We start from the raw sequence: 27,630 nt of genomic DNA on the forward strand, positions 1-27,630 counted from the left end.
AACACACAACAAATTAAACTTCAGCGCTCTCTCTGTACAATGTAAACATTACATAATAATAAAAATATAAACAGATAATTAAAGAGTAATATTTACAAGACTAGACTAGTTTTGCTTTTGACATAGCTGATAGGCTATTTGTAGTACCCTAAACTCATCGAAATTGTAAAAGCAGAAATGTCCTTTTTTTCATTGTAGGCTCTCTCTTGAATACAATTTTTATAACCATCCTATAGCCTAAGTATTTTTCAACGAAAAGGTCAGTTGAAGGTAATAACCTATGTTGAAAACTGCTGACCGCAGTGGGTAAAAGTGAATTAAAATACCAAAGGAGACAGATACAATCACAACATATTTATTGACATAATACAGGCTAAATTATAAGTGAAGCTGAAGTTTAGGCTTTATCTCACAAGCTGATAAGGCTCTTAATTTCCAAATCAGTGATGACCAGCAAAATGTGGAGACAGCAGTCCATGCTGCAGAGTTCATTTTAATCACATGAAATGTTCTATGACAGGACACAGCTTTGGATCTTCTTCAGTGGAGGCCTTCTCTTCACTGCCACTTTGGGATCCGTGTCTCTGCGCCTCCACACCTCTGGGCTCAGTCGGTGCGGCACCTGCACCTGTTGCAGCAACGAGCTAAACAGTCCTATAGTGTTTCCACCTGTGCGCGCGGACGCTTCCACGAAGTCTGCATCCCACTCGCCCTCCACTGTGGCCATGACATCGGCTGTTAGGAGCACACGACCCTGCGTCTCGGTCAGATCCGACTTGCAGCCAACCACAGTGATAGGCGCTTTCTTGCCCTGCCGCAGATCCAGAATCTCACGACGGAGCCGTTTCACCTCGTCGAGGGACCAGGGGTCGTCCACGGCGTACACGAGGGCGAACGCGTCACTGTGCCGGATGCATAGCTCGCGCATGGCCGGGAACGAATAGCTCCCGGTTGTGTCCAGTATTTCCAGACGCATCTTTCCAGACCCGGGCATGTTATACTCGAGCACGTGAAGCTCCTCCACTGTGCGCGTGTACTTGTACTCGAAGCGATCGTGGAGAAAACGGCGGATGAGCGCGCTCTTGCCAACTCCAGCTGCCCCGAGGAATACCAGTCGGACCGTGTTTGGACGCCCTGAAGGAGACATGCTCATGTGACCTGGAGCTTAGTGGGTGAACAGTCCGACAATATTTGACTTCACTGAGTCTTACTTCCTTCGATGATGATGAGATCTAAACAGTTGCACTTAAAGGCTGACTGACCACCGACGTTCTCATCCAATCAGATTCCCTCCTTCTGTTAGTCACCTCCTGTTGCACGAGGAGAGAAAGGATTCATAACAATACGACACATCACTCTTGACATTTGGCAGCATGGAAACATAGATGAATGTCCTGTCTGTTTTACTGTATGTAAACAATCAGCAGAGGGACTGCAGAGGCACATGTTCATGTTTACAGTAAATATGAGTCACTTCAACCAGATACAGAAAGCATCATTAGTATCACAAGTAAACATGGCTCCATTTCTCCACCTATCAATTTATCAATGCACTGAAATTAGATAGGGCATAATTTCGTGAGGTCATTCACACTAACCACAATACTACAGCCTGCTAGTGTGAATGATGAAAGATTATTTAGGCTATAAGTACAAGTAATTCAGAATTATGAAATAAGTATCAACAGAGTGTTGACACAGAGTATCAAAAGTGTTTGTAAAAACACTTATTTTAAATACATCTTTGGGTCATTTTTAATGAATACATGGCAACTGATAAGTAGTTAGGTTGCATGAACACACGTAAAAAGGCTGCAGTCTTTAAAGTCAATGGCTTCTTGTTCAAGTCAAGACAATACCTTAAACAGATCTCTCTTGACATTAAAAGGCTATTTTTTTCACCACTTGATCTGAGGGTTGCAGGTATAGCGTGTATGTCATCTGACTGCAACCAAATGGTTTGTGAGAATTTTCAAAACACCTCGGTCTCCATCCAATTAAATGCATGGATGGGGAGTGAGAGAGAACTTCTTGTTGACATGAAATAATTTAGATTTCTTTCAAACTATGTAAACCTTTGCAATGTGTTTATTGTGAATGATTAGTTTGTGATAAAATCAAAACTGTGATTTTGCAGTCCTACCCCATGTAATCATTAGTGACCTTCTGGATACAATTCACGATGTGGCAAAGTTGCATTACTGTGTGTCATAGTTCAACCCTACCTTAAAGATGACCTGATATGCCATACATGATGTCTCGTGACCATACTTTTAATTTTGGCTCATTTCCCTGATTGGTTTAGCTCTTGGTCCATTATCTCCATGTGCTTTTTATTGTATTGATGTGAACTTGTTGGCTCAGGTCTTGTAGCCGTAAGGATCCGGTCATTCATGCACACACAACAAGATACAGACACGTGCAGTCATGTTTACCCCGGCTGTGAGTCATGGAAGGTTTATCTTCACTGATCTTCCACAAATACTTTAATACAAACATGAACACATTGAACACTGTATGCACATCTGCACACTTCCTCTTATTGAAAGCACTGGAAACACATTAAAGTATTGTTCGTCATTGATTATTTCTAAAGCCTGATTGACACAACAGCCACAAAAAATTCTTGGGAAGTACTCCTTGGTGGTGTAAAGTCAAACAGATTGGTAGAAAAAGAACGGTTGTGAGAAACAAGGTGGAAATGTTTAATAACATGAAAACAGAACTTCCAAGTTTGTTTCTCCAGTCGGTCATGTTGTGATCTGTCGTTATGTTGTCATGGTCAATCAATTGTCCCATGATACAGAATGTCTTTGTGTCACACTGTTTGGCTGGATGTGCGGCTATCAGTATGCAAACAGACACTGTGGTAATATACCTGTCTGTGTGTGTGTGTGTGTGTGTGTGTGTGTGTGTGTGTGTGTCTGTGTGTGTGTCTGTGTCTGTGTCTGTGGAATTAGTTCTACTTCTTATCTCTACCCTTGAAGAACATCAACTGTTCCAGTTTGAAAGTGAACTGGAAAACTACCTAAAAGCTAATCATAGCAAATGATTTCAACTGCACATTTATTGTATAGCTTACTGTCGGTAAACCTTTGATATTACATTTTTTTGCTGTATAATTTTTGGATGTAGATTATTTGGGGGGAATTTGCTTTTTGAATTTGCAGGAATCTTTCTCAATTGAGGATTAGTAAATGCTGTGTTTTTAAACTATGGGTACTTGTTCGGTGGCACTGTTGTTGTCTTGTTGATTTCTGGCTCAATTTCAACCAACATCTTAAAAGTTTATGGACAAATTACCAAACGTGCCTTTAAGGCAAACTGAGTTTGGCCAAAGATTTCTGATGATGAAGTTTGGTTCACTGTCAGCATTCAAGTTCATCGTAAATGTTCGGATGAAGGTTGAGATAAAGGCTGTCTTTCAAACCAACAGAAGAAATATGTAATCTATGTAGCTGGATTTGTTGAGCTGGAAAAAAAGATTGCTTTTTAAGGTCAAGATTGCTATTAATCAAAACAATGGTGTCTGTCCCCTTTATAGCATATAGTGAACAAAGTGCTGTGAAACAACACTAGATGGCAGCAGTGGCCCAAGTGCAGAACCAACAGACTCAAGAACTCCTTTGTCCATCATGCCATCACGCTCTACAACTCTTCACTTGGGGGGAGGAGGACTAGAGCACACGGGACAGAGGGGTAGGAGTTGGAGCGTCTTTCCTTCTACCCTCACTGTGCAATAACACATGGACACTTTCACTTGTATGTGCAATAATAATCTCAACCAAGTGCAATAATTGCAATAATAATCAGCCTTTTTTTTGTTGTATATTTTGCTTCTTCCATGCATATTTTTTGTATGTTTTTTTTTTCTGCTTCTTCCATGCATATTTTTTGTATATTTTTTCCAACGGAAGAGTGTTCTATTATTTATGCTATATTATTCTTTATATTGTTACTTTTTGTTACCTGCTACATTTTTATTTTTATTTTTATTGTATATGCTGCTGGAACCTAAATTTCCTTGAGGGAGTCATCCCAAAAGGATCAATAAAGTTCAGTCTAAGTCTAAGTCTAAGTCTAAGTGGACTCTTTAGGACTATGATATTTGGCAATATGTTTAAAACTATTGCTGTAATTAGTTAAGTATAAAATTGCATGTTTTAACTGTTGAAATATGTAATGCATGAAGAGGGAAAAAGCCCAAATAACCAGTGAACCTACAATTTTAGAAAATTATCAAGCCTAACTTATTGAGAAAAGTGATCACACAGATTCTTTATTGAAAAGTTTTACTTAACCTTAGGAACAAACAAACAAAACACGCAGGAGCTGAAGCCACTTTTATTCTGAGAAAATTCCATCACCAAGAATGATGGGAGAAATGGCCTAATGATGATCACTGAATCGTCATCATGACTGATTAAATGTCGCAATGGAGTGGGAATGGGGTTTGGCAATGTTGGTAGTTGCCCAACTGGCAGTTCAAAGTCTTTGGTTTATGATTAGGAAATAGCTTCCCATTAGTCTCATTTGTCTTTGAAGTTTAGTGTTCATCAGCAAATGTTATTATGCTATAGTTCCAAACTAAGGTAATAAGTACAACAAATAAGGCCTTTTTATTCTTAATGTCACTCTGTTATGATCCCAAGCATGTTAGTGTTAGCATTTCAATAATATAGCTCACATTTTGACATAATCTTACGTTTGTTTCATTTTCTTGGTACTAGAAGTCACGATTTATGGACAAGAGGCTTCAAATAAAGAGATCGGATGAGTATGCAAATGCTGAGTAGAATGATACGTTAGACCAGTCCGATTTTTGTCTGTGGTGGAGTCACAATAGTCTTCAGGCATTTCTGTGACAGACTGTGCATCACAGAGACAAGTTTGAAAAGGATAATCCCTCTGTATCTGTTGTAGGTCAGAGACTTGTAGACTTGACTGATTTCTTTTCATTTTCATTTTTCAGTTAATCTGTGCTCAAATGGGCTATAGTAGATTTTCCCTTTGTGACATTTTGCACACAAACACAGTTAGATGTTTGTTCTGCCCTCTCAATCCAGTTTTTCACTGTAGAAAATTTGGCATAGTGTCAGAAAGCCTGAGGTACATCCCCTTCCTTAAAGGCAGGGCTGAAAACAGCTCACTTGCAGTTAAAGCATCAGACAAATAAACAGCCTGTTCTCAAAAAAGGCTAATATAAGGATCAGGGTGGATTTTTAAGAGTCCTCAAACATGTTCAGTGGGAGCTCTGAGACTTTTTTATATATATATATAAATTTGTTGAAAAATAGTATAGTATGAGAAGTTTAAGTTTTGGCATCAAAGCTCCACATTTCATGTCGATGACAAGTTTTGCACACTACTTAAGTGCAGAAGAAGCTGTACAATTGTCATGTCTGATCTTGAGCTTTTACTTGAGAGTCCTTTTCCTGTCACCGAGTGTCTGAATGCCTGTGAAACTGCATCTGTAGATATTGAATTTTACAGTTAAGGTTTAATAAAACAATTAATCCGTGTGTCTGTTACATCTTTGAACATTCATGCTTCTCCAGCCGTCGCTGCCATTGCCCGTTACCATGGCAACAAGCTGAAATCCTGTTGTGCAGAATGATGAAGGTGTATTGGCTTGTTCCTGTCTCTGTCTTTTTAAGTTTAGCACAGATAAGAATGGTGATTGTGTGTGTGTGTGTGTGTGTGTGTGTGTGTGTGTGTGGGGGGGGGGGGGGGGGGGGGGGGGGGGGGTTATAAAAAGAAGGAGAGCTGAGTTTTCTCTGCGGAGGGACAGAGAAAGTGGAGCAGGTTACTATCTCCACCCTCGTCTTCCTTCCTTTTGTACAATTTTGGCCCAGAGAAATCCCAAGGGAACATGATGCAGTACTTCTGTTCCTTCTCCCACACACACACACACCAGTGTTTGCAATCATGACAATGATTTTCTTATCAGAACAAGATGGTGTCTGTGTTTGATAAGCCCAGAAAAGCTAAGATGAAACCACCAAAGACCAGAAAAATGTAACCCAATACCATATTAAAGCTCTTTTGCCTTCATTTTATCCATCAAGTCATCTTTTTCTGGGCCATTACAAACAAAAAGAGAATCAACTGAACAACACAAAATGCTCCAATATGTGTTTCCCCCTTAATGTATTAAACTACTGCATTAAGTTTCACTTCCTAACATGTGTTACAACTTCTTTTCATTGCAGTAACTTTCTTTACATTATCCCTCTGTATTCAACTTATTTTCTTATCCCACAGTAAACTTTTGCAACTAACCTTGCCCTCTTCTAATGTAGGGCCTTACCGATGTGGGATTTTTGGAGCCAATAATAATAGTCATATTAGGGAGAGAAAAAAATCTGTTACCGATAAATTGATCAAACTCGAGATCTGTCAAATTTTCACACTTTATTGCGGTTTGTCATCAATGGTAGGACCTTGGAAAAAAAAAAGACTGAACATTTCAAGGAAGGCACAGACAAAGTAACAGCCGGAGAAATGACTGACTCTCTCCAAATGTTTACACATAGCAGCACCCAAACTAAGGCAGACTTTTACACTACAAAAATGTGCTTTTCATCGCTAGCAGTTCAACATTACCTTTTTGTGCAGATTCTAAGTCACAGTGCGAATTTTGTATACGCCTGCGTATTTGTATTTTTACATGCATTTGAGTATGTAGTACATACAAGCAGCCCTGCCCATTTCCCTCCTTTGATCAAAAAGGATCATTTTTACAAAGACAGTTCCTTTCACTTGACATCTCCTTTCATTTATATCCTCTTAAAGTATTATTTAAAAACGTTATTATTATTATTATTGAGTGAATTATACATTTCAATGGAAACCTTTCAATGCTAACTATTGTGTGTAGATGCCTTTGTATAAATACAGACGTGTCTGCCTGCACATCTCAGAGAGGGAAAGGAAACAGGAAAGGTGCAATTCGAGTTATACAGGCAAAGCACATTACATCTGCCAATCACATCCCCATCCCTTGAAGTCTCGCACAATTATTTACTTTGTCTTGTGTGTTTTTGAAGCATTTTGTTACAGAAAAGCTTTATTTACAGCAGAAACAACACTATCTGATGTATCGTATGTGTTATAGTCTGAAAGCAAAATATGAATGCAGCACAATGAAGTCAGCAATTAGCAGGAGAAAGTTAGATATTGTACGTTGTGAGATATATATCTTTCTAAATAGAGATAGGCACAACCAATAACAATAATCATCCTGATAGATATCAGGTACAGTTTGTGTAAATGCGACTAGAAGTGAACCTTTTAATTGAGTCACACTTTGATTCGTTCATCAAGCAACAACATACATACACATTTCCAGTAAGAAGAGATCATTGAGAACATAAGAAACACCTGTAGTGCTTTGGTGCCATGACTTCCAGTTAATTAGCATCAATATCCACCACACATCCATCCAGACACGTTCACAATTACACACGCACGCACACACATATGCAAATAAAAAACAGCAACCTAAAGCATCTATGAATAGTTTGAAGTATTGTGTTGGACAGCAGAGAAGTCGGACTGTGCTTTTTTTTTAATATTCCCAGAGGGTGGCGTTGTCCAGAGAGTCGACGCTCGCCTTTAGCCCTCCAGCGTGGTCTCCTTTAAGGTATTTCCCCCCCAGAGCACGTATGGCCATCTTGTTGAGGTCACAGAACTCAAACAGGAACTGGACAGGTGTGGAGCTGCTGCACACCACTGCTGTGTCGTCTCCAACACACCAGTACTTCCCCAGGGAGTCTGGACATACAGCACACACTTAATGAGGCATCTCTCTCTCTCTCTCTCTCTCACACACACACACACACACACACAAACACCTCAAGGTGGTATGTTTATATATACAAAGTGATGGGTATATTAGCATGTTGATACTGTTATGTCACTGTTGACAAGGTATTAAAAAGGTTATTAAAAAGCAAAATACTTTATATATATAACTTTTCTGTAAATATTACAGACATATAAAGATAAGAGGCCATACTGGGGCATTGTTCAGGGCGAGGCAGCTGTGCTGGTTGAAATGATAAAAGTTGGAGACGTGTTTATACATGTAGTGATAATATATTAGTGATATTTATTACACATATTTCGGTTTAATTTGAATTTTTTCTACTGCAATGTAGAGTTTAACAGGCTAAGGTTAAGCATCGTACTTAAAGACAAGAGAAAACTCGCCCTATTTGAAGAGGGCAATGTAAACCTGAATTCATTTAAATATGATTGGGTACCCATTTGTTTTCCAATACCTCGACTTCAGCAATAGTCTAAACCAAGTAGCCTTCTGCTAAGGATCTTCTGAAAATAATATTTCATACTGGACTTGGTGAAGACCAAAAAAAGAGTGTTTGACACATGGCCAGAAACCTAATTATAAATAAAAGCGACACCTACTTCATGTTCTTCAGATTTTTTTTGTATTGTTTCTGCTGCCCCAAAGTGGAAAATATGCATTATGTAGTAACACTGTGTGGGCTTTGAACTGCCGATCTGACATACTGCCTTGTTCTCTACAGAATAATGCATCAAACTTAACTAGCTAGATTGGCCTGCTGTCATGTAAACTCTGTGACTTGTATTAAGTACCTTAAACATGCCTGAACACCCACACAGAACAGTGTTGTATTTTTTTTTACACATTATCACCCACCTTTCAGGGAATAAGCTCCATTGTGGAACTCCAGCTGGAATACATCATAAGATGCACGGTTGGAGTCCAGGGTTGCAATTCCGGCCTTACGAGTCCCGATGAAACCATGCTCTCCACGAAGGACGATGAGGGGACGGTTGATCAGCTTCATCAGGAACTGTTCAGCCTCCCCTGCAGAGAAAACGTTCGATGTTTACTCTCAATTTTTAAACCTTGTCACCAGGCACACTTAGGGCCCTACTTTGAGGCGAGCTTCTAAAAAGTTTGTGGTGCAAAGTGATTTGGACATGTCGGACTACATTTTGCTTGTTGCAAAGGTGCACACTCAGGGCGCGAAGTGAGGTGGAGGGCAAAAAAAGGTTGGTTTCAGTCAATTGAATATAAATAGATGTGTTGTGCATGTCACATTATCAAACCAATCGTAGTGTTTGCACTCATCCCCATTAAGGGCGAGGTGCCTCGTCACTGCCATTTACATGGCAGACTTCAGTGTTTAATCTGAGATATACCAAACTCTGGCCAGCTCATTTGACTTTTTTTACATAAATTGCAGGAATACAGACGCTTAATTAAAAAAAAAAACATGTGAACATGCATTTAAATTGTCATCACAGAGCAGATCTTTTCACTCCTGCTCCTTATTCATGAGTTCAGTCCTGTTCAGAATAATCTGAAACGTCACTGACCTGTGTTGTCAACAGTAGCAGCTAGCTGCCCGTTCTTCTTTGCAACCACATATTTGCCATTAGCTGCACGTACACACACACGACCATCACGCCATTCCAGCTCAAAGAAACTATTGCCAGACCTGTGACACACATTAAGAAGCTCAATGAGCAGGCCGTTAAGGATGGATCCGTTTAAACTTAGGTATGTTATATTCAATGGGATGCAATATTTGTGTGAGTGTGTGGTTACTTGGTGGAGGCTGTGCACTGCAGTCCACCGCCTGCTGTCAGAGTCCAGTATTTTCCAGCCGCTGTCCTGAAGGCACACTTCCTGTCCTCACGGCTCATTTCCAACTGGAAAACTTCCTGGTCCCCTTCCTCGTCTTGATTGGCTGACAGGTCCATGCCTGGAAAAGTGGGGCAGTCAGCCGTCAGTTTTCATTTGTCATAATTCAACAAGTTTCCCAAATAGACACTTAAAGAGGCAGGACGCTCAGTGTTGCAACACCAATTTGCAGGGTGATCCAAGTCCAGAAAAGAACTACATAGAGTAAAAGGAGTTGTTTGATTGCTAAAATGGCAAAAAAATATCAAGTAATTTGCAGTTATCAGTCAAAATACTCTGCTCGTAGATCTTTTTCTCCTTGCTCTTCTTGCTATCTGATTCTTGCTGATAGTCGCTAAGTTACAGTGCCATTAAGTGCTAGACAAAGGGAAGACAGCTCTTTCCAATGTTTTAAAATCTCTATTTCTTAGAGTTACGTATTGCTCCTTTACAAAAGTTTCAATTGGTAGAGCAGACACCATTCAGAGGTAAAGTCCTGATTGGTTCAACTCCCAACTTGCAACCATTAGATGACTGCCATCCTACTTTCTCCTCCCCACATTTCTTATTTCCTATCCAGAGACCAAAAACCAACCTTTAATTAAAAAAATGTTGCCAATGAACCCACTGATGAATATAGTGCAACTGAATCAAATAATTAAAAGTTGCAGGTCTTAAAACCAAAACAAGAAGCTACATTATGCTTACGCACTTTGAAACAAGGGAACTGCAGAGCCTGAAGTTATTGATGCCACACCTTTTTCATTACCAGTTAGCATCTGACCCACTGTGACACAAAAAATGGTTTTATGCTTCAGTTCCAATAAAAAATGGTGACACTTATACCATCTTGACCTAAATTGTAGTGTAATTGTTCCACCAAATAGCAGTTCTGCGAAAAAACCCTGTCTCTCTTCATTTGGAGGCTGACACAAAAATCTATTTTTTTTTACCACCATGCTGCACACCCACACTGATCCTGCTGCAACAGCAATGTGTAAATGGCTACAGATGAAGCAGAAAAGAAAGGCTGGGCCTTCGATAGCAATGTATTGAATGAATGTCCAGCAATGCCTCTCCATCCTTCACTGGCAATAACTTCAGTGAACGACCAGGTCACGTGTCACTGACCTACACTGACCTCATACCTACATATTATCCTCTCACAATCCATCACCACAGAAACACAGCCATTTCCTCCAGCATTAAAGCATATCGACTGCATGGTTAAATGATCGGTCCCAAGTGCATGGCAGCACAGAGTCAGACTGAGTGGCATCTAGACAAAGAGGTTGCATGCCATGTGGAATAAAGATCTACATTCAGCAGGACTTTCTTGAGGCACACCTCCCTCTTTGTACACCGTTTTCCTCTGCTTCTTTTGTCTCCTTTACTCTCCTCTCCTTCGTTTTCTGTCTATTCTGAGACCGAGAATGACAGCTGACTGTAGGCTGGAGCTGACCCTGAGCAAGCAGCCACAATGCAGGGGTAGAATTACTGCAGAAAAATGTTGAGCAAGGCAGAGTGTGGCCAACGGGAGGGGAGGGAGAGTAAGGGATGTGGGAGGAGGAGAAAGTAAGAGCGTGGTAATGAAAAACACATGGTGTTTGAAATGAAGCAACTAGAATCTCCAACTCTGTTCTGAAACAAGAAAATCATGCAACAGATGCATGCTGTGTGAGCCCAGTTTTGCAGTGACATAAAGATAAAATGTGATTTCTTTTTTCTTCCCCCCTCTCACTCTTTTTGGCTTTGAGTGTCTGCAAATCCTCACCTTGACGCGTGGACACGTTTCTCTCATTGCCTGCAGTCAGCACGACCTGCGCGTGGCTGCGCTCCAGGCCAAACAGTTCATCCTTCCCCACTCGTGTGCTTTTCCCAGATTTCATAGTACCGGTGGGACCCGCAGGCGCCAGGTAGCGGCCGTTGCAGTCGTGGAATGCCACTTTTCCAGAGCGGAACTCCAGCATGTAGCCAGTATCCTTGTCTGTTTTAGTGGCCAGACTGCCATCATTGCGGAGAAAGCGGTTATCACAGGTCTCGAGGTGATAGCGCTCGTCTCTGTAGACCAGAGTGACGAGCGAGTCGACCCCCCATGGCACATCCCGGTTTATTGACACCTCATGCCCTTGTGCGCTCAGGTGGGCGAAGCGTTTTCGCGCGAAGCTGTACAGATTAACCTGGGGGTGCACAGCTAGGTGCACGCTCCACTTTTCTGCAGGTGAGGCGGTTTGCGCAAAGCACGTGATTCGGTCCTCACTGCCGCCGAGGAATCGGCCGTAAGGTTCGGACTGCAGGGACCACCGCCCGTCCTCGTGCGCGGTTATTACGAAGCGGCAGTCCTTACCGCGCGTCTCGCTCTCTGCGGTAACGTTTCCGTCTTTGTCTGTGGCTAAATAGCGGCCCAGGTGGGACAGTAGGAAAACCGCGCTGCCGTCCTCCCCGGTCTGCTCCAGAGTCCATGTCTGCTTCTTCTTCAGGCTGCTGGCAGAGGCGTTGATTTTGAAGCCGAACGTCTCCGCAGTGAGATACTTGCCTGCGCTGTTGATGAGCCCCAGAGGGATCCGCAGCAAGTCCCCGTCTGCGCCGTTTGCGGACATAATTCTGCTGGGCGTCAAGAAGAGGAAAGAAAAAGAGACGATGAAGGTGTTCACAGAGAAGGACAGACTGACAGAGAGATGAATTGACGGAGTGTGGGGGTGTCTGAGGGAAGTATTGAGACAGAAGGAGAGAGAGAGAGAGAGAGAGAGAGATGCTCTGACTGATGATAATGATGATGGTGAATGCCCCCACTGTATATCCAGGCCGCCTCTCTTTGGAGTTGCAGGACTGTGAGTTTGGTTTTATAACAGCAGAACACGCCCCTCATACATGCAGAAGAGCTGCAGGGAGAAGGCTTCAATTTGGCAAAGCACCTCACCCTTGTATGCACACACACACACACACACACACACACACACACACACACACGCACACACACACACACACACACACACTCACACACACAGATTTACATTGTCATATAATACCAGAATAGTGTAATCCCAATGTTCTTAATAACTCATACCCCTCTCATGCAATTTTGTCCTACTTTCCCTCTAATTGAGATCTGTTCATCCACAATTCCACATGGCTAGAGCCATTCATCAAGTGACAGAACACTGTTTGTTTGCAGGACTGTGTGTGTAAGCACTCGATGGGCTGGTTATGATGAAATTGAGCTTCAGTTCATCAGAGGGCAACAATCTTTACATGGCCAAAAGATGTCGCTTTGCTGCTATTTGTTATGTTCTTCCTGATCTGGACAAATTGATGCATCACGTCTTTTTGTCTCCCAAGAGATTAAGAAAGATTGTTTTCTTTCCTTTACTTGTTGTCTCAATAATGATACAAGTATACCTGTATCAGCCTCTGGCACTTCCTAAAATGCAGTATTGGGCATCACTGTCAATGCATTAATACCACACCAGAACCCTTAAGCCTCCTAAAGCTAATATATTAAAGAAAATTACAAAACAACAGTTTTGCTAAGGGAGAGCTACTGTTTATGAAATGCAGGCATCAGTGGTTTACTGCCAAAATTAACTCACCGGTATATTGGAGAGATTACCGGTATCTCCTAAAACTATGTTAAGGTATTGGAATTAGTATTGGACAAGAAAAGCTGACATCTGAATATATCTGTGTACATTATAGGCTATTCAAAAAAGTAAAGTCCACAAGGATCTAAGTTTGAGTCCTGAAAGTCTGCCTGATGCAGGAAATAGACCTCGTTGTTCTTTCTCTCTCTCCTCTCTCAGTGCATTTAATCCCCCCAGGTTAAGTCTTGTCATGGTAACATATTTATGCTGTAGGGTGAAAGGGTATGTCTGTTATAACGTTCTCTTCCCCACCCCCTCCCTCCTCTCTTCAGCTTTACTCTCCAGTGTATGATAACTATGGAAACGCATCACCAAACTATATACTGCATTAAACTCCCTATTAAATATTCCACTTAAACAAGGCCCAAAATGATCTCACATCGATCGATCTGTAACAGTAATTCAAAACTGTTTCTGAATCATCAACAGCAGAATCAAAAATGTGGGCTTCTGTAATTCTTGTTTCCTGACCTTGTTGGCTTCCTTGTGATTTCACCTGCTTCCTCCCACTTGTCTGGTCAGTCTCTTTCTTCCTCCTCCACCTCCCCTAAGTTCTATTATGACTCCTTCCTGCATATTCACCTTTATTTATACAGGGGAAAGAGGCACTGAAATACAGGCACTGATAATTCCGTCAACACTAATGTAGTAATAAAATCAAGGTATTATGATAAACCCCAAAGTTTATCCAATTAAGCATTTTAACCTGTAGTTTGTTTCTCCCCCTGCAGCGGCCTTTAATAAGAATCTGATTATGTTAATATGATAAGAGTTATTTATACGGCAGCCTCTATTAAAGGTTATCTTCGTCACTGCAGTGCTGCTAACAGTCACATTGTTGTTTCCAATAATGACCAGCATGTCCACCTCCAAAGAAGAAACTGGGTTTGCTTGGAAATCATTTGGAAAATGAACACTGCACTTTCAAGTTAAATGTAATCTGAGAAGCATGTGCACTTTTACACCACGGGGTGAGAGTCTAAGTTCATGAGGTCAACAGCTAATTTGCTTCGATTTGCATGTGTACGTTTTTCTCGCACTCTCGTTTTTGCAAACAATGCTGCTGGGCTATGTGTGGAGTGCAGAGTGAAAATAAAAATTCGAAGCCAAAATTATGTAAATATATATGTATATATATATATATATATGTGTGTGTGTGTGTGTGTGTAAATATATACACAAGAGAATATATATATATATATATATATATATATATATATATATATATATATATATATATATATATATTCTCTTTAAAAGTTTAATAATGTTTGCTTTTCTTTCAAATCAGTGTAAATGGAATTCTTTGCCAGTTTTTGACAGCTACGTCATCTGCAGTCCTTCCCCTGCAATGTTAACGCCTCATCAAGTAGGAGGGAAAAAGTATGTATATGTTCATTTCAGTGCAGACACTGTTGAAGAGCTGTTAGCATCCTATTTCTTCTCTTTTGGTTTCCATCAAATTATATAGTTGAATTATGTCAGTTTAGTTTACTCTATTAGAATAAAAAGTTGTCTTGTTTGATTTTTTTTCAATTTCTGAAGGATTGGTTTTGCTGATATTATATGTTAATTAAAAAGCATGAACAAAAAAGTTCTGTGTATTGTTCTGTTCTGTGTATCAGTCAGTAGACATGTCCAAAGAAGAGACATGAACTCATACAAAACATTTTGTAACCGATAAATTGCCAGAGAAATTACAGAGACATGGAGGGTCGAGATAGATAGATAGATAGATAGATAGATAGATAGATAGATAGATAGCCTGAAGGAAAAGAGAAGGTGGGGAGTTTCAAGAATGTATGACCTGAGCCTTGACGGCCTGATGATTGATATCACTCAGCTCACATTGCCCCCTTCTGGGCATTCGGATTACAACAGCAAGGACACGGATCTACATTTTATATGACCACACATTTTTATTATTATCAACCTTGAATGTAAACTGAAATGTGTGTTTTATTGTGTGTGCAGCCTAAAACAGAAAGGCACTGTCCCTGACTGAAGATGGTCAGTGTGCTGCCATGAATGTTTCAAGATGACCCAGAGATATAGCTTCACTTCCTCTGATTGCAATCAATTACTTTCTTACAAAAGAACATTGTCCAAAACATATTTGGCAACTGTAGAAAAACTGCTGTTCTCTAAGATGATGTTATTATCACACATACAACACAACTCAGCTCTAAAAGGCGGATTTATAAACTCACATACATGTACTTTTTCATGAAAAATATGTGATGATTGTGTTACTTTTAAGTACCTACTAAGAAAGTAGTGTTGACTTATTAGAAAATGGACAACTGTAAGTTTCTGATGAGGTTTGTGTACCCTGCATTGGGTTTGTGTACCCTGAAGAAAAGTATGCTGTTGTTTCTGGCTGTGCAGCTCTGAGGGTCCAGCACCTGTATAAATAAAATAGTGTCAGTGTGGAGGAGAATATGATACAAAAACACAAGGTCTTTGTGTTTCCTACAGAGACTGGAAGAAAAGGAGAGTGACGAAAAAAGCCAAAGGAGACAAGACCACTTGCCATTATAAAGGAGAAAGTTCACATTACATGTTTATTTTTTAATTTATGTTTTCTAAAACATTTCATAACCATGTTTCTTCTACTTCACGTTGGCTTTCTTAACCATTGTTTTTTTCCCTTTCATATCATATCAGATGGCAAACAAGGGAAGTCATGTGTTAGACAGAGGTGAAAAAGTACATGTACGTGTAAAATTACAGCTATATTCTTTATATGTTAAGTGTAGTATGCTCCCAGATTCGAGCTGAACAGAACAGACTAGTCTCCTACTCTAATGCTACTGGAGGAAAATATTTCAAACCCCTCCTTAAAGCTGCTCTAAACCAATCGATAGATAACTATTGACACTCAACCTTCGGCTTGGATATTAGCTTTGACGAGCTAAACTGTGCTAAGAAAAATCTACATCCGGCTTTGTGTTTCAAAATAAAATAAAAAATTCAAACCTGTTGTATGAACATTTAATGTAACGTAGCCCATACTAATACTTGAATATATTAAGGTATAATGTCAACTATTTTTCATGTGAAGTTAAATTATGGTAAATTATATTACTGCTAATGCTAAACACATTTTCACACTTCACTTTACTCTTCCTATCCTTTATCGTTCATTTTATGTTGAAGGTCTTATCATATAGTTTCCGGTGGATTCCTGACTTTTTATTGCTTGTTTTAAACGGCTCATTAACAGCTGCCTGGTTGCTAGACGACTCAATCTGCAACACTGATGCGAAAACAGCTCCTCTGCTTCGAAACAAAACAAGAGTTCAACGGATCTCAGGAAGCTTTAAACGCATCGACGGCTTTTATTGTGGAAATGGTGTTCTGCCGGGGACGTTTGGAGTTGTTGCATTGCTAACGTCGTTTTCGTTTCCCCACGTTAGTACTTCTAGGTTACTAACAATAGGTTGTACCTGAAGTTCTCCCTCTGACTGGAAGAACATGTTGAGATCACACCCGGTCATAGTCAATGATTGTGACTTAACCAGCTATGTCCAGTGAAACCACCAAGATATGTGAAGAGGCAAGTGATCTCCAAACAGATGAAGACTGTGAGGTGCTGGTGAGTCTTTAAATACACGACTGACATCTGTCCTTAAGTCATGATAGTTGATGTTTTATTCCTTTTATTTGTTTTATGTTTTTCTCTTATGTTCCGGATGGAGCATGTAAACTTAAACCGCAGCTAACACAATAGTTTATAACGGTTGTCCCGAACACTTCAAACTATTTAAAGCTTAAATGAAACACATCTTATGACGTCTGCTTGAAATGCGTGCGTTTAGATATAGGTAATATAATACATGTCATTTAAGGGGGCCTTTCAAAAGACTCAGGGAAACCTTACAAGCAGGGGTAAAAACAAACAATATAAAACATAGAAACTTAAACGGAGATAATTAACAGTTTTACATAACAAAATTAAAAGATGTTCAAGCATTTCAAGGAAATCCTTTTTTGTTTGATTTTTAGTTGTCATATTTTAATACATTTTAGGTGAGGAAGGGAAAACTGCATTAAAAAAAAAGTGCATAAGTTAGGCTCATATATTCTAACTTTTATAACCTATATTGTCATTTTTCATATTGTCATTTTTAAGTGCAGTTTTTTTTGCGCTTCCCTGGGTTTGCTGTTTGCACAGACCAAAACAATAATTTAACAATAAATCTGTCTCAGATTCTGACACACAAAAGCCAGTCACAAAGACAAAACGTGTAAAAACACATTTTTGTGTAACAGTAGAAGTTTGATCCCTTTGAATAAATATTCCTTTAAAACCAAATGGATATACTTAGTGATCGATGACTGTATTTGGAAACCAATGATTTATGAGGATCAATGATCTGATATGAATGTAACCGTGTAAACCTTTGTCACAAACTTGTATTTTCTTGAAATTACAGAATCTTGTCCTCCTAATATAACATTAATAATAGTATAACATAATCTCTCTCTGACTGACACACTCTCATCTGTCCACAGCTTGATGAGGGCTTCATGTTCTCCGCTGATATATTTGAAAAGGTAAAGAAATTCATTGATGAAGTTAATCTTTTGATGCTTTATTTTTTGCGTTTCACCTACGTATGTTTTGCCTCACTGACTTAGTTTGATAAAATACCTCCCTTGTCTTTGTTTACAATCAGAAAACAAGGAGGAAGATCACCACTTCCAAGCCTCCGTCCTCTCCAAGTAAGACCTTCTCGGCCTTTTGCAGATACTGTGACAAACCCACAGTCCATGTGCAATGATTGTTTATTAACAGCGTGTACATTTCTAGGGTCTCCATACCTCTCACGTCTGAATGTGAATACCAGAACAGCGGCGGTGGCGGCCTGGAGGCCTTCCCTTGTGGACGCCACAGGGGAGGGTGTCTCAGCTCGCCACACATCACTCAGCAACGGCCATGGTAGGCAGGAAACTTGCAAACACAGCTGACGCTCCATGGTCATAGTCTTTGCTCGGGAGGGGGGGAGTGGCTGCAGAGGGTCAGGTAGAAAGAGAGAGGGAGAGAGAAATCACAGACTCAGATTTTCTGCTGACATAACTAGTTTACTGATTCTGTGGGTGTTCTAATCAATGCGGACTTCTTTAGTAATTAGAGCAATATTCCATTAGGCTCAATCTTTATGGGAGAACATGGGTTCGAAACATGTAGGTGACTGAAATAGATATTTGTGGAGGCATAATAAAAGTCAAACTTAATCCAACAGTTTCCCTTTCCAAAATTATAATATCTCTCATGTTTGTAAAAACACCATTTTCTGTATATGTAGCTATAACGTATTCAGCCTAGCAACAGAAATCCTGTCACTGTTTCTCCCTTTAGGAAGCTAATGTTTCCATTTTTATTGAGATGTTGATTTAGTTTTGATGATTACTTTAGGAGTTTGTGATACAGATTAACTTCCTACCTCTTTGATTCAAACGCCAACAGAGTTTATGAAAAAACAGTCACTTGCTGTTTCTGACCCGTCATGACGAATTTTTGGATATTTGATCAATTTTTACATTAAAATCCAACGATTTTGATAATACAATACAGCAAATAAGTCAAAACAATGTAATTACAGCTTCCTCAATGGAAATAATTTCTTTTCTTCACTCCTATGTGACAGTCCACTGAATATTTTTAAGTATAATACAAAACAAGACATTTGAGGGAGTCATCTGTGTTTTCAGGTAACACATATCATTGAAATTAATTTATTAAAGGTTTATTTTGGGGCTTTTTATTCCATTATTGAAGAGATAGTATATAGTCAGAAATCAGGCAGAGAGATAGTAGGGAATGACAAGTGGGAGAGTCTGGCTCGAATCAGGTCCGCCCAAGCACCAACCACTAGGCCACTAGCCCCCTGCAACAAACACTGAATGACATGTCTCATATTCTGGTGACTTAATCGACCGAATAACCAATGGAGCAGTTCAGAAAAGTCCTCGATGCATTACCTCTCTACATTAAGTATTCTTTAATTTGATACTTTCAAAAAATATACATCCAGGCAGTGCACAAACTACACAGTTATCCCTCAAATAGTGTTGACTTTGTTTTCTAACTGTCTTGTAACATCACCTCTCGCTCTTTTTTCAGCTGCATCCCAGAAACTGAGATCAGAGTATGAAGTCACACCCGGTTTTCTTAGCATGAAGAAACAGAAACATCTGACCCCTGGATTCAATGGTAACAGAACGTGTAGGTTTACGGGGCTGAGAAGTGAAGTGTGGTAGAGCAGAGACAGGCAGAGTTTGTGCTGAGCAGAGAGAGAGAGAGAGAGAGAGAGAGAGAGCTTTTATTAGGAGGCGCTATCACAAAACACGCTGGATAATTAGAGTACGATAGCAAACCCCATCAGACAATTCCTCACTCTAAGATGAGTGTGTAGATGACTTTGTTTGATAATGTACCGTCTCCACGTGTGTCCTTCTATGTTTCAGGCATTACCACCTATACAGGTGTCCACAGAGATAAGGAGGACATGATTGAAGAGATTATTCGCCTCAAGAAGGTAGAAGAGTTACAAAATGAATGAAGTGTAATGAGAAATTAAAAAAAAAAAGACATGTGCATCTCTGCTGCAAAGACCTTGAGAAAAGTACCAAATGTACACCGTTTTTAATTTGCTGTGCTAAACTGACTCTGAACCGATTTTTATTCTTCCTTTAGATGAAAAAAGAGGATTATAGACTTATTGTATGTTTCAGGCATAGAGTTGCATTTTATAAAATATGATCACCTCAGGAATGTTCTTTGATGCGTAAATAATCGCTATTGCTTCCTTCTGCAGAATCTCCACGCACAGAAGTCTGACAACCAGCTGACGAAAGCCAAACTACGGCGCTTAGAGGAAGATAATGCAAGAAGAGAGAAACAGATAGAAGAACTTTTGGATCCTACTAAAGTATGATGACTGAAGTTTTCTTGTTTTTTTTTTTGTGTCACACAACACACTTACAGAACATCCTCCTTTTTTTTTCTAGGGATCACATTATACTCGTAGTTTTGTGGATCAGGGAATAGAAGGCAGCGTGGTGAGTATGACCACACTGTTGACAAATCAAGTTTGAATAAAGTTTTTTTTGTTTTTGATTGAATATTCAGCAGGATTAAAGCCAATTTTTTTTCTATCTATCAAGGTTTTCAATGGGCTGAGACAGAAAAACCTGAAGCTGGAGCAGCAGTGTCGAGAGAAGGAAAAGGCCCTGAGGTAAGAGATAGTTCACATATTTTATAAACCCCCTATTGTTTGGTGTGTTTATCAGCATAGTTCCCATGTGGTTTGCCTTTTTTCCACAGTAACCTGCAAAGTGAGCTGAGGACCACCAACCTAGAGGAGCTAAAGATCTCAGTAGCTATGTACTCTGAAGAGGTAACATCTTCCCTTCTGGATTCTAAAGTCAGATTGGTCTTTGAGTGTTTTTTTGTTTTGTTTTTGGCATGTTGGTGTGCACAGATTTTCCAGAGTGAAAAAACTGGAACAAGAGAAAGAATCTACCACTTAAGAGTTTGGAGGGAGGTTTTGCAGTTTTTCTCGTTATCTCTGTGTTTCCTTGCTGTTATAAACTCTGTGGTTGCCATGCTAACTTTGGAAACATTAGCAGTAAGAATTCTTACACAACTTGTAAAGTGTTTTGATTTGTATGTCTCACCTTTCAGATCAAGAGGCTGAAGATTCGTCTGGAAGCTACAGAGAAAAGGTGACGAACTGCTGATCCTGAAGAAAACCTTAGACTTTGATGATTTCCCTAACTTTTCACAAGGTTATAAAACAATTTGTTAGAGGATAATAAGTATAGTATTTCAGGTTTTGGAATAAATGTTTAAGAAATATTCTCATCTGTGCATTAATTTCTCCATCTTCCCCACAAAATACTGAAGTCCGTCCCTCTCTTTCTGCCCACAGTAGTCGAGCAGAGAGTAAATGCTCACAGAGGCAGCAGAAGGTTTTGAGCTCCATGGTTCACCGTCTGTCTGAGGACCTGAAGCAGCTGCGGCAGGAGAACACGGTGCTGAAAGAGGAGCTCAACACGGACAGTCCTGCAGGTGGAATCAAAGGTCTTTAATCACACGACACATCCACACTCGCACTGTTCTCCTGCAAATGAAAATAAATGCACTTGTTGCCTTTTACTGAGATAACCTCCGCTGCGTTGGCTTTCTTCTTCTGCTCTGTGCTAATGCTAAAAACGCTCAACTCTGCTTTTTTTTCCTGAGGATAATTAAACATACATAAAAGAGTATTTGTGAATATTGCTCATCATATCTTCCAACAGATGCACCTTCTTTCTTGACAAATGTATGTTTTTATATAAACATTATATTACCCCATTTTAAGAATTTAGAAGATTTTGTATTTTTTTTTGCTGCATTAACAAATACTGAAATATTTCAAGTTTTAGTGGAAGAGATGTAAATCATAAGCAGTGCAACCTACCGGAAATAGTCTAAATTAAAGATAGAGCTTTCAAAAATTATTATAGGTAGATAAATTGTAAGTTATGTATCATTTATTTATCAGTTATTTTATTTATCAGTTATCTCATTCTCTTCTATCATCCCTTGAGTTAAAAATACTCATTGCGGTTTCTACTCTGTACTGTTGTGATGATGAAATCTGTGTGCGTGTGTGTGTATCTTAGGTTACAGAGAGTGGAGTAAACAGAGACTGTTGAGACGGCTGTTGGAAGTGGAGAAGGTGAGCAGGAAACTGTAACTAGTTGTCTGTGTTAAACGCGTGTGGCCATGTGTGTCGGGTCATCACAGACAGCACAGCTTCATCACAGACTGACTCTCTCCTCCAATCAGAGGCTGGAGGACAGTAAAAGACATGCCCATTCGCCTAAGAGCAGCAGCCAATTGGACCAGGAGGTGCAGACCTCGCCCACAGAGATTCTGGGGTTTACCATGGCAACAGAGGCAGTGGTCTCAGCGGGAGTGATGACTGAGGAATGGGAGGAGGTTTCTCATCTGAGAGAAGCTGTCAGCCAGTTAGAGAAGGAGAAGGTGGAGCTTCAGGAGAGGCTGTCAAGTAAAGAGTGAGTGAGTCAGTAATATACATGACATACGTCTTTATCCTTTTATCAAGCCATGTAAATATGTTTGATTTGTATTCATGATATACATTAAAGACAAAAAAGAAAGATGGTTTCCTGGACCACAAGTGGAGCTGCACATCTGTCATCTGTGTGACAGAGGATATAGAGTAGACACAAAACCATTGAATTTGGGGGGGATTTTTTTCTTGAATCTGTGTTGTGCTCTGTTTTCAGTGATGATTTAAAACAACTGAGGACAGGAAGAGAAGAACTGGAGAAAGAGACCGAGCTATGGAAAGCTGAGCAGACAAAAGAACGGGACAAAGAGAGCCAGCAGCACAAGTATGTTGAAGTTGTGACATATCTTTGATTTTAATTTTCAACACACCAAAGTATGTGCGTAAGATCTGCTGTTTATGAGATTAAAATGTAACTGCACATAACATTCAGATTCATTTTTTTTAATCAAAAGGACTTCTAAAGACAAATTCTTTCAGCGATTGATTTACAACTGAACATGTTTAAGGTTAACCTGTACCAATGTGATGCCTCCGTCATAAGCTGTTATCCCACATAAACAAAACTCCTGAAAGTTCCCCAAATCAGCATTGATTTTAAATCATGTCTTGCCTCCTGAGACCCGCCCCCAGTTTGACAGGGAAAACCCACTTAAGATACAGTATTTGTGAAGAAGCAACTCAGGATTGTTTCGGGGCAGGCTGTTAACAATTTTCAGGAGTGCATGTAAGAAACAGCCAACAACGGTTCTTTGTAGTTATATATATGTTCACACTGAAGCTGCAGAGTCAAATCAGAATGACTAAAGTCATAAAGGGGAGTTGTATACAGACGTAAGTTTCACATTAAGTTTAAGCTTAAAAAAATAGGCACGTTTTCAGTTTTGAGACAAACAAACTAGCCAACTTCTGTACAGAAAATTAGCAAATATGCTGATATTCATCTGGATATTAACATACAGTTGATAATATGTAGCCATGCTTCCTTATTTAATAGATATAATGAAATGTTTCTCATGGTATTATCTTTTGTTGCCTAACCCAAATCAGATCCCACTCTCCAAAAGTTTCAACTTAATTTATCAAATCAAATCATTTCCCCGGGTTAAGAAAGCTACAGCTTGTTAAAAGACAGTCCCTTTTTTTCTGCATTCATCTTTTAAAATCTGCATTTGGCTTTACAGAGAGCAGCTGGACCAGTTGTGGGCGAGGATCCGAACTCTGGAGGACAGAAGTAAAGCTGCACAGGCTGAGCTCTTGCCTCTTTCCGCCACATCGCCAGAGGACAATAAGGACAACGAGGACACTCATGCTGTTTCACGTCTGGTTTCTGAAGAAGAGAGGGACACTGGAGGTAAAGACGAGACAAAGACGGGAGAAGATGGAGCATCAACTACAGATGAAGCAAAGAGAGCGAGAGAGAGAGCGGCGCTGGTAATCCAGACTTGCTGGAGGGAGCACAGGAGAAGGGTGTGTAACGGGACAATTATGTAAAGAAGTTATTGATGTGTGAGAGAGAAAAGTTACATAAAACCCAGATGTCTCCTTATATATATCTGCATCCCTCTGCTTCTATCTTAAGGACATTGTGATGTTGCAGTCAGCGTTAAGAGGCCACATCTTTAGAGAGTCACACCTCAAGGACCTGCAGAAAGACGGGAAGAAAAAGGTTTCACCCACACACAAACACTTCCACACAGACTCAGTCACTCTTTGTTCAATTTAAAAATCAGCATCAATCCTGTTACAGAATCATCCTGTTCAGCTGTGCTAATCATTGGGCATCAAGATCACAGGTTCTTTGAGGTTTTTTCCTTACTAGGGCCTGTATGAGAATTTCTTTTGGGCTTTTTACTCAGTTCCTTCTTTAAAGGTTGACAAATTATTCTTAAAGTAAAAGATGAGGTTCCTCCAGACACTTGATTTGCATTGAAAAATAACAACCAAAAATACTTCAATGGGGTTAATTTCATTTTTGAAATAGTTGTACGGATGAACAGGACGACAACTATGAACCTGTGAAGACATTAAGCACTTTCTGGGTACTTCCAAGCCTTGTTTCCTGATGTCTACAATAAGACACTGCAGTGTAACATGCTTTACAAATACACACTCTTCATTTGTTTTTCTGTCTCTGAACATCCCCTATGTCTCCTGAAGATTTCCCCCCTTTAACCCTGTGACCCCCCCTCTCTCTCACTCATGTCCTCTTCTTAGGCTGAAGAAGCAATAAACCGCGCCGCTTCCCCCGCAGAAGGAGAGCTGGATGTGGTTGCCTTAACAAAGATACAGTCAGCATTCAGGGGACACCTAGCACGCTGTGAATTTGCAAAAGAGAGGTGATGACAGATAAGATAAATGTGAGAAATATCCAATCCTGTTTTCCATGTACCATGTCGTGTCTAATTCTCTGTGTGTGTGTGTGTGTGTGATTGTGCATGTTCTTTAGCTCCGAGTTCTCTGTGCCTTCTCTGCCGAGCAGAGATTTGCCCATACTGGTTCCGAGAAGAGCTCGATCAGCACACAAACCAAGCACAGCAGGTGAGGCTAGCGTAATTTCTTGGTATATTTATTCACTGAGAACAAACACGACAAAAACCGATCAAAGCACACATGGACTTCATGTTTATCTCACTTCTTCTAAATGCTGTGTCTCAGCGGAGAATCTGTCTCTCAGGCCCTTTTTAACTCGGGCACAAAAGCTGGATGTGTGTACGAAAACAAAAAATGGACAACAGGTTTTTTTTCCACACCTACTTTATCGCTAATGTTTCCAGCCAGCCTCCTGAAAACGTTTCCGCAAGAGGGAAGTGAAAGCAACAGGGAATATGTAGGAAGATGCATTTCGAAATTCATTCACTTGATTGGGTTTATATCCTACGACTCGCGTGAAAGCAGTGTAATCTTTGTGCATGTAATGAAAATGTTTTGGGGTTTTTTCACCCTGCTATCCAATATGTTCGTGTTTGCTCTTACATTTTACTGTGATTATATCCTATTCTTAGCATTGATACAGAGTCATAGCATCCGTCTCTGTTGCTGGTCTGCGTCCTTGAACATAGGCAACATGTTTCTCACTGGAAATGATTCACTGAAATCCTGACATAGTCGACCTCTGTTTTCTGAAAAATAATACACTTGATTACATTCTTCAGAAAGTCTTTACTTAATATGCAGATATGGGGGTAAACTACAACCTGATTGTCAGAGTCCCAGAGCTTGTGACATAGGGACTTCTTTGCCCTTTAGATTTTACAAAGGCCTAAGTAAGGTGACTTAGTGTGCCAATCTGTCGAGGTTCAGGCTTGATGTCTGTTGGCTATCCAACACGTTGGCATCACCCTGTTTTCAATGACCAAATCACTCATCGTTCCCCCCCCCTCCTGACACCTTTATGAGTGGTGATGGATTTTTGCAGTCAAACTGATCCCATTCCTGGGTGCTCTCCTGCTCTGCAGCAGACAGAGCTGTGACAAAGTTGAATCAGAGTCCAATCATGAGGCCACTCAGCCTCTCTGCGGAACAATAATGTCACTCACCACCTCACACGACCCTCAAACATCTGAAGTTTCTGCTTTTCAGGAGCTCTATCCTGAACTTCTGCCTTTAGCTTAAATGACCCTGTTAGACCCCGCCTCCTCCCCAGTAACTTTCTCCTCCATCTTCCTGCCTCTCTAACAAGCTGACAGCAGATGGGTTCATGGAGCGGATCAGCAATGTCAGTGTTATTTTTGAGAGAATGCTTACAAGACTGGCTCTGCATTTAAAGTGCACAGAGCTTCACAAATACTTTTCAGGCGGCAGAATTTTGAGGTGGAATTCCTTATCTTTTTTTAAAAGGTTTTTTACAAGACAATATTCAGTTTTGCTGTAGTTTTGGTTAAAATACTCAATCCTTCCCATAGCGCGGTGGTGTACGTGTAGCTTGAATTCAGAATACTAAACAGAATATAATCAGGCAAAGGATCTTTAAAACATATAACATTGATGATGTGTGTCTCAATTTAGTAATAGATAATGACTGAATTTGTGTGTTGTGTTGTTCCATTGCTAAATAAAGGTGAGGAAGAACATGATGAGGTAGAAGACCCCTTGGTGGACTCCTCTAAGAAGGCACCCGAAACAGGTAAGACAAAGAACACAAGTTCTCTGGTTGGTTTCATCGATATCTGATGTTTGCTAGTTAAAGGAAAGAAAATCTGGGGGGGGGAAAACAAATCTTTCTTAATTTCAAACCATGAAAATGAAATCTTCTACATCCAATCTGTCATTCACTTTAATGGTTTATAAATCTGCTGTATGTGTTTGCTTCATCATTGTTGAAATTGTGTGTCGCTGCTACTCTTAACCAGGTCTTCATTGGAAAGATGTTTGATCTCAACCCTGGTTAACTTAAGGTTGAATATAAGAAAAATATGAAAGTGGCAAATTGAACATTACAATGGAAAAGCTAAGCTTAGCCCCACTCACGTCAGATACAAGCAAACTGTTTTCACTGTGACAATCTGTTCTCAGTGGACGGAAACACCCAACAGTCCATCAACACACTGTTGATGGACTGTACAGATTTATTCTAAATTGTTGGGGTAATAAATATTGCACTAATGAAAATGGTGCTTTTTCTCATTCATTAATGGTAATATCAAAGGGAACTATTATTTATTTCTTTAAAATTCTGCCTATATAGGAAAATGTAAATAACAATATCCCTAACTTATTGTGAGTAGTGTATTTGATGATGATGATGGTGATGATGTGGCAGTTATTTTAACCAATGCTGTAATGAAAAAAAAGGTTGCCAGCTGTAGCTTAAAATGATGATTAAGCTGTGTGTACTTGTGTATCTCCTGCAGTCCAAACAGAGCTTCATTGCACAACTGAGTCTGGTGGAGCCGCTGCAGTTGACTCTGACGACTCTGACGACATCATTGTGTCTCCGTCTCGGCCTGTGAGGAGCAGAGAAGTCCTTCTCTCATAGACTGTCTAGGCTGTGTGTGTTTACGTGTGTGTGTGTGTGTGTGTGTGTGTGTGTGTGTGTGTGTGTGTGTGTGTGTGTGTGTGTGTGTGTGTGTGTGTGTGTGTGTGTGTGTGTGTGTGTGTGTGTGTGTGTGTGTGTGTGTGTGTGTGTGTGTGTGTGTGTGTGTGTGTGTGTGTGTGTGTGTGTGTGTGTGTGTGTGTGTGTGTGTGTGTGTGTGTTTGAGAGTCAGTGTGTATTGATTAA

General features: G+C 40.1%; 3 protein-coding genes across 3 annotated transcripts; 1 reads left to right on the forward strand and 2 right to left on the reverse strand.

Moving 5' to 3' along the window:
• Positions 1-445: 445 nt before the first annotated feature.
• On the reverse strand, positions 446-1,277 carry rasd3 (RASD family member 3). The gene has a single exon (XM_079337336.1). It carries the CDS (start codon positions 1,151-1,153, stop codon positions 512-514), a length of 642 nt encoding a protein of 213 aa, XP_079193462.1. The 5' UTR covers positions 1,154-1,277; the 3' UTR covers positions 446-511.
• A 5,122-nt stretch (positions 1,278-6,399) lies between these two features.
• On the reverse strand, positions 6,400-12,576 carry LOC306820175 (fascin-like). Its single transcript, XM_079337937.1, has 5 exons — positions 11,454-12,576; positions 9,605-9,761; positions 9,373-9,494; positions 8,687-8,857; positions 6,400-7,776 (listed from the first exon to the last, which is right to left on the reverse strand). Exons 1-5 carry the CDS (start codon positions 12,277-12,279, stop codon positions 7,571-7,573), a joined length of 1,482 nt encoding a protein of 493 aa, XP_079194063.1. The 5' UTR covers positions 12,280-12,576; the 3' UTR covers positions 6,400-7,570.
• A 3,956-nt stretch (positions 12,577-16,532) lies between these two features.
• iqce (IQ motif containing E) lies at positions 16,533-27,462 on the forward strand. Its single transcript, XM_079372007.1, has 21 exons — positions 16,533-16,918; positions 17,839-17,880; positions 18,003-18,048; positions 18,137-18,265; positions 19,451-19,540; positions 19,795-19,865; positions 20,145-20,258; positions 20,338-20,388; positions 20,494-20,564; positions 20,654-20,726; positions 21,014-21,054; positions 21,261-21,412; positions 21,997-22,052; positions 22,163-22,392; positions 22,627-22,734; positions 23,594-23,879; positions 23,992-24,078; positions 24,627-24,748; positions 24,859-24,950; positions 26,470-26,535; positions 27,263-27,462. Exons 1-21 carry the CDS (start codon positions 16,847-16,849, stop codon positions 27,385-27,387), a joined length of 2,124 nt encoding a protein of 707 aa, XP_079228133.1. The 5' UTR covers positions 16,533-16,846; the 3' UTR covers positions 27,388-27,462.
• Positions 27,463-27,630: the final 168 nt, after the last annotated feature.

Source organism: Symphodus melops (assembly GCF_947650265.1).
Source record: "Symphodus melops genome assembly, chromosome: 2".
Classification (NCBI taxonomy): domain Eukaryota; kingdom Metazoa; phylum Chordata; class Actinopteri; order Labriformes; family Labridae; genus Symphodus; species Symphodus melops.